The 12,101-nt window shown below is 47.8% G+C and overlaps 1 protein-coding gene across 1 annotated transcript; it reads left to right on the top strand.

The window, feature by feature from the left end:
* The first annotated feature begins 528 nt into the window (after positions 1-528).
* On the top strand, positions 529-8,280 carry LOC142829492 (uncharacterized). Its single transcript, XM_075929173.1, has 3 exons — positions 529-1,239; positions 1,936-2,019; positions 8,051-8,280. Exons 1-2 carry the CDS (start codon positions 675-677, stop codon positions 2,010-2,012), a joined length of 642 nt encoding a protein of 213 aa, XP_075785288.1. The 5' UTR covers positions 529-674; the 3' UTR covers positions 2,013-2,019; positions 8,051-8,280.
* Positions 8,281-12,101: the final 3,821 nt, after the last annotated feature.

Below are 12,101 nucleotides of genomic sequence, written 5' to 3'. Positions count from 1 at the left end.
CTGGTAGAGAATCTCTCCTGACATAAAGCTAATGATACTTGCTGTGTGCCAAGTGGCAGTGAGAAACATGCCTTCCCACAAGTCCAACCAGGGCAGCTTCTAACATCTCTTCAGTGCCAAGGAGGCAGCCCGCTCAGTTGACTTCTCATCACTAACGGCAGCGGGCCAGCGTGTGAGCCGGATGCAGCTGGGCCTACAAATGGGTTTCTGTCTTCCTCCTGATACAGCCGCCCTAACACAGAGCCAGGGAACTGCTCTGGTGAAGGATCCCTGACTTGACAAATGCCCTCAGAACTCTTAGGCTATGTCTACACTGGCGGCTTCTTGCGCAAGAGCGGCCGTTCTTGCTCAAGACTCCGCAGAGCGTCTACACTGCCCACCCGCTCTTGCGCAAGTAAATGTACAGTACAGCGTGGTAAGAGACGGCTCCTTGCGCAAGAGCTACGCTGTTTTCTATCAGGTGTAAGCTCTTGCGCAGGAGGGCAGTGTGGACGTTCGGCAAGCGCGTACTTGCGCAAGAACTGGCCTCCAGTCAAAAACACAGGTGGCCTCTCCGACACTCCGTACAGGCAATCACCACGCATTGGTTCCCCCTAGTTGGCCCCCCCCTTAAAGGCACAGGCACGCAGCACAGCCGTTTGCCATGTGCGGCCCGGTAGCAGCCAGGGGGAGCAATGGCAGCTGCCCAGCCTCAGCCAGGTCCCTCAGACCCCACCGAGGAGCCACCCCAGAGCACCCAGAAGGCCCACAGGGGCACCAAGCGGCGGGCTCCATGCTGGAGCACTGCTGAGGTGACTGCCCTCCTGGACCTCTGGGGAAAAGAGGAGGCCCTCCAGGACCCCAAGTCCAGGAGGAGGAATGCCCACATCTTCTCCCAGATGGCCCAGGCGCTGGCCGCACAGGGAAACCCGGCCTGGACCCTGGAACAGGTCCCGGCCAAGGTGAAGGACCTGCGCCTCACCTATGTGTGGGCCAGCAACCGTGGGGGTGGAGGAGTCACTGCCTGTCCTCATTATCTCCACCTGCAACGCATCTTGGGGGACAAAGGGGCCAGTTCCCTGCTGACCCAGGTGGACACAGCGGTGGTCCAACCCAGGGAACTGGAGGAGGAGAAGGAGGGAGACCGGTCCACAGACGAGGAGGAGGTGGCAGAGGACAGCAGCCAGACCCCACCATCCTGGCCCAGCAGCAGTCAGGACGTGTCCCGGGCATCCTCAGAATCTGGCGAGGGATTGTCTGGTGAGTGCAGTGGCTTCCATTCGCAAGTGTGCTGGAGACGGGGGGTGGGGAGGGCCACAGGGTGGGGGAGAGGTAGCAGCACATGGCAGCACATGGCAACCTCATGCAGCTAGGGTTGCCAGGTGTCCAGTTTTGAACCGGACAGTCCAGCCCTCGAGCTTTCTGTTGGGGAAACAAATTGAAAGGATATAAATGAGAAAATATACACGTCTGGTATTTTCTAGCTAAGAAGTAATGTAGACTGTCATGTCATGTCAAGTGTGTCCGGTATTTTTGTTGAAACCATCTGGCAACCCTACCAGACCAAGTGGCGCAGAGAAGCGGTGGCTAGCTCCAGCACACACCTGGGACCCGAAGGATTCTGCTCGACCAGACCGGGGGGAGGGGGGGGCGGTCTGGCCAGGAGTAGGCCAGCCCCAGGTTTGCAGGCCTGACCCCACACAACCTAAAGGGGGCTGCACACAGCACACATCCATGGCCACCTCTGGGACACTGTAGCTTCCCCTGGGGAAGGCATAACAGGCCCCCCCAAGCACATGCGGCCCCCGGGGGTTCCTGGGTCATCTTGGGGAATTCCCCCTCGCCAGCCACTCCTGTCCCCGGGCATTGTGACGTGCTGGGAGGAGGGCACAGGGCTCCGGAACTCCATGGGGCAGGGCTCACTGACCATGTTGCTCTCTTCTGCTTCTTCTGCAGTGGGACCCCCTGTCAGCGAGGGACCTTCCAGCCTCATCCCACCGGCGCAAAGGATCCAGGGCCTCATCCCGAAATAAACCAGCGGTAAACCTCATCCCGCGCTGAGCTGACAAACAGCTGATCGGCTCAGCGCGGCAGCCATTTAAATTTAAATGAAGTGGCGATTATTTAAATCGCCGCTTCATTTTCCTATGCCGGGTAGCCTAATCTACATGCCTCTGTCGCCAGAGGCATGTAGTCTAGCCATACCCTAAAACTGCAGTGTAGCTATTCACCCTCGGTCTCCATCCTGAGATCGTACGAATGAGGCAGAGTCCAAATAGCTATGTTGCAATATTATAGCCCCACAGCCCTACTTAATGGGCCAGCTGTAGTGTTTGATAGCAGTGTAGACGTATGCTATGACCCAAGGCTGGAACCCCCTTGTAGATGTCTTCTACAAAAGTGAGCCAAAAAGAAACTAAAACAATCCTTTGCTGTCCTCTAGTGGTCCCATTAAGCAACGTAATTAATATTCAGTTACAGCGGGCAATCTTCTACGATCACACCACAAAAACAACAAGGAATCCAGTGGCACCTTAAAGACGAATAATTTTATTTGGTGAGTTGCAACTCACTTTGTTGCATGCATGAAGTGAAAGAAAAAGAAACAGATGGTCGGGATTCAGAGGAGCTAAGCTGAAACCTGGGGGGCAGCTGGGGAACCCCTGAAAGACTTGCCAGAAACAAACGGGAGTGGAGGAACTTTGTCTCTGTCCTAAACTCTAGAAGTGTAATGGATACTAACTAGCTAAGGAGTCAAAGGAGGATGATAAAGCTACAAAAGTATGATTTGATTGTGACCTAGATACCTGGTAAATTCATGTTGACTGCAGATGAACTTTCCAGAGCTGTGACGCCCACTATGAAACCAGAGAAGACCAAGCCTATGTAGATATAAGGCTAATTCCTGTAGCTAACAGGAAATGGCAACAAATATGAGGGGAAATGGAGAAAGAGGACTCATTGGGAATCCTTACAGAAGTGGTAATTAAAGGGTGGCCTAAAAAAAAAAGCAGCTGCTGTCCAAGTATAAGAAGCTATTGAAACTGCAGACATGAACGTACTGTGATAGCTGGGGTGATTTTCCAGGGCAGTATGGTTGTAATTCCAATAAGCCTCTGAAAAAAAATGCTATAGAAGATCCACGAGGGTCATTTAGGAATGGAGACGTGCAAACAATGAGCATGCCTCGGGGGAAGGGGTATAAGTGTCACCTCTTCCCCACAGGAGAGAAGTCTGAGGTGATCCAGAAAGAAGATGACTAGGGCTGAGCCAGGATGACATAATGGGTAGCAGGTTTAAAACTAATAAAAGAAAGTTCTTCTTCATACCGCATGTAGTCAACCTGTGGAACTCCTTGCCAGAGGAGGCTGTGAAGGCTAGGACTATAACAGAGTTTAAAGAGAAGCTAGATAATTTCATAGAGGTTAGGTCCATAAAAGGCTATTAGCCAGGGGATAGAAATGGCATCCCTAGCCTCTGTTTGTCAGAGACTGGAGAAGGATGGCAGGAGACAAATTGCTTGATCATTGTCTTCGGTCCACCCTCTCTAGAGCACCTGGTGCTGGCCACTGTTGGCAGACAGGCTACTGGGCTAGATGGACCTTTGGTCTGACCCAGTACGGCCGTTCTTATGTTCTTATGACATGGTGCTCCCAGCAGAAAAGAACCTCTTGGCTGGGAAGCAGGTGCAGAGATAAGTAGGCAATAAAATGCCCTTGACGGGGTCTGTCATGGCTAATTTCCCACTCTGGCACGATGAATGCAGAAGTGGGGGCCTGCAAAAGCAACCCCAAAACCTTATCTTACCCCGCATCTTAAAAACCTAGATTTTGGGGATAAAAATCTGCTGCCACCATCCAGTGCTTTTGAACCCACATACAGGGGTGGACACTTGAAACCAACCCCAGGGCACCACAAGCTCTTTTCTCCAAAGAGCTTGAAAAGGAAAGAGAAAATACAAACTGCCGTCTGTGGCTGCTATCCCCTAGTCAGAGGCATGCAGATCCCACAGACAGATTTTCCAGGACACAGAACTGAACCAACACCAGGTTAATAAAAAAGAAAGAACTTGCTAAAACAATACTCCTGTTACAAGCATAGTTGGATTGGCTAGATGGTAAGTAGGGTTGCCAGGTGTCTGGTTTTGAACTTGAGCTTTCTGTTCAGGAAACAAATTGAGAGGATATAAATGAGAAAATATAAATGTCCAGGATTTTCTAAATAAGATGTAATGTCGATTGTGATGTAATGTCAAGTGTCTCCGGTATTTTAGTTGAAACCATCTGGCAACCCTAATGGTAAGAGCCACCAATTAATAAACTCATGGGGAATTTTCCCATGGGCTCAAAACTTAGTTACAAAAGAGAGGAAAGCACATTTCTAACAGCACAGACATCAGATCCGCAGTCCCAAACCATAAAACAATAAAACCTAACAGATTTATCTAAACTTTACCCTACATACACATTGGCTACGTCTAGACTGGCATGATTTTCTGCAAATGCTTTTAACGGAAAAGTTTTCCGTTAAAAGCATTTGCAGAAAAGAGCATCTAGATTGTCACGGACGCTTTTCCGCAAAAGCACTTTTTCGCGATCGGGGCTTTTTTGTGCAAAACAAATCTGAGCTGTCTTCACTGGCCCTTTTGCGCAAAAATTTTGCGCAAAAGGACTTTTGCCCGAACGGGAGCAGCATAGTATTTCCGCAAGAAGCACTGATTTCTTATATGAGAACGTCAGTGTTCTTGTGGAAATTCAAGCAGCCAGTATAGACAGCTGGCAAATTTTTCAACAAAAGCAACTGCTTTTGCGGAAAAACTTGCCAGTCTAGACACAACAATTATGAAGAGTCTTTTTCTTGGAGAGAGACATGTCTTCTGTCTCCCTCAGTATCTAGAGCAAACTGGCTCAGAGACAGAGGCAGCAAAACTCAACAATTCCTTTGTCTCAGTCTGAAATCCCTATCTGCATTTCTATTGGCTGACTGCTACCTGGTGAGGTACAGTTAACCCCTTAGTCCCCAGGCTGCTGGCCATCCCTCATGACCATTTACAAACTCTAGATGGTGCTGGGGAGCTCTGCACAGATGGAAGAGAGTGACTTAACTTGGAAGTGAAGGGGACGTCCTGGGACAAATAAAACCACATAGACTTGGGAGCTTGAGTGGGCACCCACAGAATGTTTAAGGGTCGCAGGCTGTCTTGTTGAGAAAATGAAAAGAAGCCCCGTCTGTTTATTCTCCGGCTCAGGAGAGGGTGTGGTTGCACACACACTTGAGATGGGAGGCTGTGGCCACATGGAAGGGTGAAGCATCGTTAGAGGACTCTGCAAGAGTCGCTGTGGCTCAGAGAGGGCCAAGAATGGCTGACGGGACCCCCATCTTGTTTGAGAAGCTTACTGCTCCAGAAAGGGGGATGCTACTAGTTTTGGTGGAGGGTTGAATTGCCCTACCCCCAGAGGGAGACTATTGAATGGTAAGGACATAGCTACCTAACGCTAAGCTAGGGAAGGAGCCTGTCACAGAGGGCACGTCTACACTAGGAAATTATTTCATTTCGAAATAACTCCCAAAATAATCATTTCGAAATAGCGTGCCCACACCAAGGGGAAGCCTCAAAATTAGTCTGAGGCAGGCTCCATTAATGTGAACGTGCTACCTTCACTTCGGGTACGTCTACACTGCATGGCTATTTCAGGATACCGAAATAGCTACCCGCATCTTAACAAACAGCCCATTATTTCGAAATATTTTTTGAAATAATGGGTGCGTTATTTCAACATCCTGGTAACCCTCATTCCATGAGGGATAAGGAATGTCTTGAAATAGTGCATTATTTCGAACATTGGTGCTGTGTAGACATGTCAAATTTTGAAATAGCCTATTTCGAAATTAAATCAAAATAAGATACGCAACTTCTGTAGTGCAAATTGTGTATCTTATTGCGAATTTAGGGTGTTGTGTAGATGCACCCTTAGGCTACATCTACATCTACACGATTCCAGAATAGTTATTCTGAAATAGCTTATTTTGAAATAGCATGTCTACCCTGCAGGGAAGCCTCAAAATTAATCTGAAGCAGGCTTCCCTAATGTAGACATCCTATCTCAATTTAGAGCCCCAGGAGGAATAACTTAGAATGGCCCTGGTGAGGGGCTATTTCGAAATAGCAGAAGTGGAGCATCTACACACCTTATTTCAAAATAGTTATTTCAGAAAAGGCATTATTCATAGAATGAGGTTTACAGAAGTCGGAATAAGCCGTTCGTTATTTTGAAATTATTTCAAAATAACGGAATTGCTGTGTAGACACACACATAGTTATTTTGGAATAACAGCCATTATTAGTTTGAATGGCCCGGAGAGTAGATATTTTAAAATAGTGGCACTGGAGCTTCCACACGATCGCTATTTCGAAATAACAAGCTTGGTAGGCTACGTCTAGACTACAAGCCTCTTTCGAAAGAAAAAACAGGACTACTTCTTTCGAAAGAGGCTTTTTCCAAAGAATCTTTTGAAAAAGCCTCTTTCGAAAGAGAGTATCTAGACTGCAACCACTTCTTTTGAAAAAGCGAGCCGCTATTTCGAAAGAGAGCACCCAGGCAGTCTGGATGCTCTCTTTCAAAAAAGCCCTGTTTGCATTCAAGAACGCCTTTTTTCGAAAGAGCACTTTAAAAAAAAAAAGACGTTCTTCCTCGTAAAATGAGGTTTACCGCGGTCGAAAAAACCGCCGTGTTCTTTTGATTTAACTTTGAAAGGACGCAGTGGCAGTCTAGACGCAGGGGAAGTTTTTTTGAAAAAAGGCCACTTTTTTTCAAAAAACCTTGTAGTCTAGACACACCTGTAGTGTGGATGCTCCGCTTGTTATTTCAAAATAACTCCCCAGTGTAGACCAGAGTAGAGCTTAGGAAGACAACACACACACAGAGGATACTCAGCAGAAAGGTGTATTTTAGAACCTCGATATGCTACAGAATAAAAGGATGGGCAGAGCTTGAAGGGTGCAGGGAAAAGTGAGCTTGGAAAAGTGCGTTCAGAACAGGAAAGATGTGTAGGTGCCTGACTGATACATTGGGGAGAGGGGGGAACGAATTTCCTAGCAGCATGGGGAAAAGTGTGCAGGGAAGAGTGAAAGGAGGTTTGTGGGAATTACTGGCAGAGCCAAAAGGGTGAGGAGAGGACAGGAGATTGGGTTTGAAGAGGTTGCTGCAGGCAAAGCTGTTATGAAGATATTTTAAAACAACAAAATAAAGCAACTAAACAAGTGAAAGAAAAAAATCTGAATCATTAAGAAAGGGATAGAGAATAAGACAGAGAACATCTTATTGCTTTTATATAAATCCATGGTATGCCCACATCTTGAAAATATTGCATGCAGATGTGGTCACCTCCTCTCAAAAAAAGATATCTTGGCATTGGAAAAAATTCAGAAAAGGGCAACAAAAATGATTAGCGGTATGGAACAGCTGCCATATGAAGAGAGATTAATAAGGCTGGTACTTTTCAGCTTGGAAAAGAAAGGACTAAGAGGAGATATGACTGAGGTCTATAAAATCTTGACTGGTGGGGAGACTGAATAAACATGAGTTATTTACTCCTTCCCATAATACAAGAACTAGGGGTCACCAAATGAAAACAGGCAGCAGGTTTAAAACAAACCAAAGGAAGTTTTTCTTCACATAACACACAGTCAGCCTGTGGAACTCCTTGCCAGAGGATGTTGTGAAGGCCAAGACTATGAGGCAGGATGGGCCGGAATGGTGTCCCTGGCCTCTGTTTGTCAGAAGCTGGGAATGGATGACAGTGGAGGGATCACTTGATGACTCCCTGTTTTGTTCATTCCCTCTGGGGCACCTGGCATTGACCACTGTCAGAAGGCAGAATACTGGGCTAGATGGACCTTTGGTCTGACCCAGTGTGACTGTTCTTATGGTCTTAATCCCAGATAGCTCTGGTTAAAAGCCTAGTGGAAGGTGAAAACGTCACTAGATCTAACCTTAGATCAGCTTGCACGGGATATTGTTGTTTAGAATCCAAAGAGCCTCATTTCCCCTGTCTTCCTTCCTATACATAGGAGCTTCTTTGTACCGGATTTCCTGGAACAACTGATGCAGCTGTCTCAACATCTCCTCCCCAGAACTATATTAAAGGGAGTACGAAGTGGAGATGGGGGTGGTGCAGCCCCCGCTCATGCCCAAGGAGCACTGACCTATATTCCCTTTAGTCCGACTTCAGATCCAGCCCTTTCTCTCAGCTTTCCAGCCAAGCTCAACATAAACAAGCCAGTTCATATGGAATAAATGTCAGTGCCGCAGATCTGGAGACTCCGTTTGTTTGGCAGCATTATTTGGGGGATGGGAGGTGGAGGAGAGGGAGCGGCCACCAGGCCTGGAGGGTCGAGATGGGGAAGATCGATTAAATGTTTGAAAATGTCATTTCACTTCTCTCCCTCAAGGGCTCTGGAGGAAAAAGCAATTAATAAGCCCCAGCAATGCTAATGCACACTGGTGCATGCTGTGTGCACTGCGGCTCTCTAATTGCACTTGGGACACAAATGTGGAGGGTTTTGTGCATTTCACGTTGACTAGAGATTGATGGCACGTGCTCCGGTTTGCTCATGACCCTGTGTGCTGCCCTGTCCTTAGGGAATTTTCTCATAGATCTGTACACCTACCTTCCAAAGAGTTAAAGGCTGTGTCTACACTGGCACCTTTTTGCGGAAATGCTTAAAACGGAACAGTTTTCCGTTATAAGTATTTCTGAAAAAAGAGCGTCTACATTGGCAGGATGCTTTTCCGGAAAAGCCCTTTTTCCGGAAAAGCGTCCATGGCCAATGTAGACGCGCTTTTCCGGAAAAAAGCCCCGATCGTCATTTTTGCGATCGGGGCTTTTTTGTGGAAAAGACTACTGGGCTGTCTACACTGGCCCTTTTCCGGAACAGTTTTCCGAAAAAAGGACTTTTGCCCGAGCGGGAGCAGCATAGTTTTTCCGGAAAAGCAGCTGATTTCTTACAGTAGATCGTCAGTGCTTTTCTGGAAATTCTAGGGGCCAGTGTAGACAGCTCGCAGCTTATTCCGGAAAAGCGGCTGCTTTTCCAGAAGAAGTGGCCCAGTGTAGACACAGCCCCTGGGACTGAAATCTGAAATAGCAGAGAAACTCAGCTGGGTTTTAGGTTTGTTGCAACCAGAAACTCAGATGGGCCTGCAGTTAAATCCTGGCTGATATAAGATCTTTGGGACAGGGACAGTGTTTTTGTTGCGTTTGTACTGCCCCTAGCACAATAGGTTTCTAACTATGATGGGCTTTTGGGTACTATGAGAATACAAAGAATAAATAATAAGAATACTACCATACGTGATCACAGCAGGTGCTGCAGATCCAGGGATCCTTGGCATCTTCCTCACTGCCTTAGACACTGGAATCAGGTGAATAAACCAGAAGCTCCACCTTTGATTTAAAAAATAGTAAGTTTCTAGCCCCCATGGTTGCAGAGAAGAATTTGGAAACGTGAGCCCTTAAGGTTCCTAAGGCAAATTGAAAGAACCCAGCTGTTCTGTTTTTAAAGTCGAATGATTTCTAAGCCACTCTCCTGATTTTGCCGGATTCGTGGTCATGCGAGGTTATGATGCTGGAGAGCTGTCTCTTGGGGTATGTCTACACTACCCTCCTAGTTTGAACTAGCGGGGTAATGTAGGCATACCGCACTTGCAAATGAAGCCCAGGATTTGAATTTCCCGGGCTTCATTTGCATAAGCGGGGCGCCGCCATTTTTAAAACCCCGCTCGCTCGGAGTAACGGTAGTTTGAACTAGGAAGCCTAGTTCGAACTACCTAGTTCGTGCCCCGTGTAGCCGCGCTGCACGGCGTTCAAATGAGCGGGGTTTTAAAAATGGCGGCGCCCCGCTTATGCAAATGAAGCCCGGGAAATTCAAATCCCAGGCTTCATTTGCAAGTGCGGTATGCCTACATTACCCCGCTAGTTCGAACTAGCGGGGTAGTGTAGACATACCCTTGCAGATAGCCTTTCCCTCTCTAGTGGGTTTTTAACAGGATTTACTCACCCTGGGATGTTCCCTTGTGTCTGTGGCTGGGGATTAGCCCTGACGGGTCGCCCCTCTCCTTGGTTGGCTCATGCTGCATCTCCTCATGCTCTCCAGGAGCTGCAAAGCTTCCACTTCGTGGCTTGGCCTTCCGGCCAGGTCACTGTACACTCTTCCCAGTCCAGAGGGACACAGTCTCGAGAGCAGCTGTCTGGGTGCTGTTCTAGCCAGGCTTCTTATTCAGGAGTGTCCCTCTTTCCTCATGGCTGTTGAGGGAACTCAAGCTCACCTACAGCTCTGGGTTCCAGCCCAGGGACCCCACAATCTGCAGCCATGGTCTGCACCATCTCAACCCTTGATGCCATTTCCCGGGCCTTCTTCCTAATCTCTCTGCTGCAGGCTTTTTCCTCTGCTCTCTCTCTGGGTGGACTCCTTTCTTCAGAGTCAAGGTCTGCTCCCACCTTAGGTTTCTTCACTTTCCGTTCTCTAGGTCCAGAGAGTACTCTTGTAGCACCTTAGGGCATGTCTACACAGCAGGGTTTAACTCCAAATAAGCTACACAAAGTGATTTAAATATCCCGCGCTTCATTAGCATGATCTCGCCGGTGCGTTACTCCCAATGCCAGCTGTTTCAAAAGTGAAAGTGTGCACCAGAACGCATTAGTTCAAACCAAGGGTTTTGGTTCGAACTAACGTTACTCATCAAAAAATGAGGAGTAACGTTAGTTTGAACCAAGGGGTTTGGTTCGAACTAACACGTCCTGGCATGCACTTTCACTGTAGAAACAGCTGTTGATCGGAGTAATGCGCCGGTGAGAGCATGCTAATTTAAATTTAAATCCCTGCTTCATTGACTATTTCGAATGCCTACATTTGCATCCCTAGTTTGAACTAGGGTGCAAGTGTAGACATACCCTATGTTACTCTGAAAGTATGTTGCTGTGTAGACATAGCCTTCGTGACTAACTATATATAACTATTTATATTTATAAGTAAGTATGGTTAACTATATATACTCTCTATATTTAGATTGTCATGAGCTTTCGTGGACAAAACCTACTTCTTCAGATGAGCAGAGTGGAGAAAAAAGGGGGGACCCTCACAATTTATAACAAAAAAAAGAATGGAGAGTGAAAATAAAAGTACCTGTCAATTGTAGTGCCTGTGCTAATGAGGCTAATTGAGTTGGCTGGAAGTGTCCCAGACTTCGCTTTTGATGTCAATTGGGTGTCGAATGTAAGGAAAGCAGGTTTTATAATGGCCCATCCAGTTCATGTCTTTGTTCAAGCCATGAGCGATAGTGTCAAATTTGCATATGAAGGCCAATTCCGCAGTTTCTCTCTGTAGTTGGTATTTGAAATTCCTTTGTAGAAGAATGGCTACTTTTAAATCCATTAATGAGTTCCCAGGTAGGTTAAAGAGCGTAAGAACATAAGACTATAAGAATGGCCATACAGTGGTGTAGCGAGGGTTGTATACGCCCTGGGGCAAAGGCAAAATTTGTGCCCCCCAATCATTTGCTGAGCCCGACCCTGGCAGGAGGAGGGGAGCTTGTACCACGTCTTCCCCCATCCCTTCCAGTTTGGGGCCGGGCACCTGAACGCACTAACCTGCCAGCGGCCAAGGAAGGGTTCTGAGTAGTGGTGCCCTGGAGATGGAGGAGGGTTGGGCTGGGGGCAGAGAGGCAGGGAGAAGGCTCCAGCCGGCGGCGGCAGGCAAAGGAGGAGCAGGCAAGCTGAAGGATGACAGGGGCGAGCGGAGGGGGACTAAATTGGAGCCCCCCTAGCGTGGTGCCCGGGGGCAACTGCCCTCGGTGCTCCCCCTTGCTACACCACTGTGGCCACACTGGGTCAGACCAAAGGTCCAGTGTCCAGCCGTCTGACATAGGCCAATGCCTGGTGCCCCAGAGGGAGTGAACAGAAATGTTCTCCTATAGGTTTGTGTGTGTGATCATTTCTGATGTCCACTGTGTCCATTTATCTTTTGTTGCAGAGTCTGTCCACTTTGGCCAATATACATGGCAGGGGGCATTGCTGGCACTTGATGGCCTATAGCCCATAGATCGCTAACCACATAAGCCACAACA

Source organism: Pelodiscus sinensis, chromosome 5 (genome assembly GCF_049634645.1).
Source record: "Pelodiscus sinensis isolate JC-2024 chromosome 5, ASM4963464v1, whole genome shotgun sequence".
Classification (NCBI taxonomy): Eukaryota; Metazoa; Chordata; order Testudines; family Trionychidae; genus Pelodiscus; species Pelodiscus sinensis.
Note: the sequence above shows the minus strand (reverse complement) of the source record. Positions and strands in the feature narration are given on the sequence as shown.

Excerpts from the sequence above, each read along its gene's own strand:
- LOC142829492 (XM_075929173.1), top strand. The coding sequence starts at position 675 with ATGGCAGCTGCCCAGCCTCAGCCAGGTCCCTCAGACCCCACCGAGGAG. Across the intron at positions 1,240-1,935 it reads ATCTGGCGAGGGATTGTCTG|TGGGACCCCCTGTCAGCGAG; the intron begins GTGAGTGCAGTG and ends CTTCTTCTGCAG.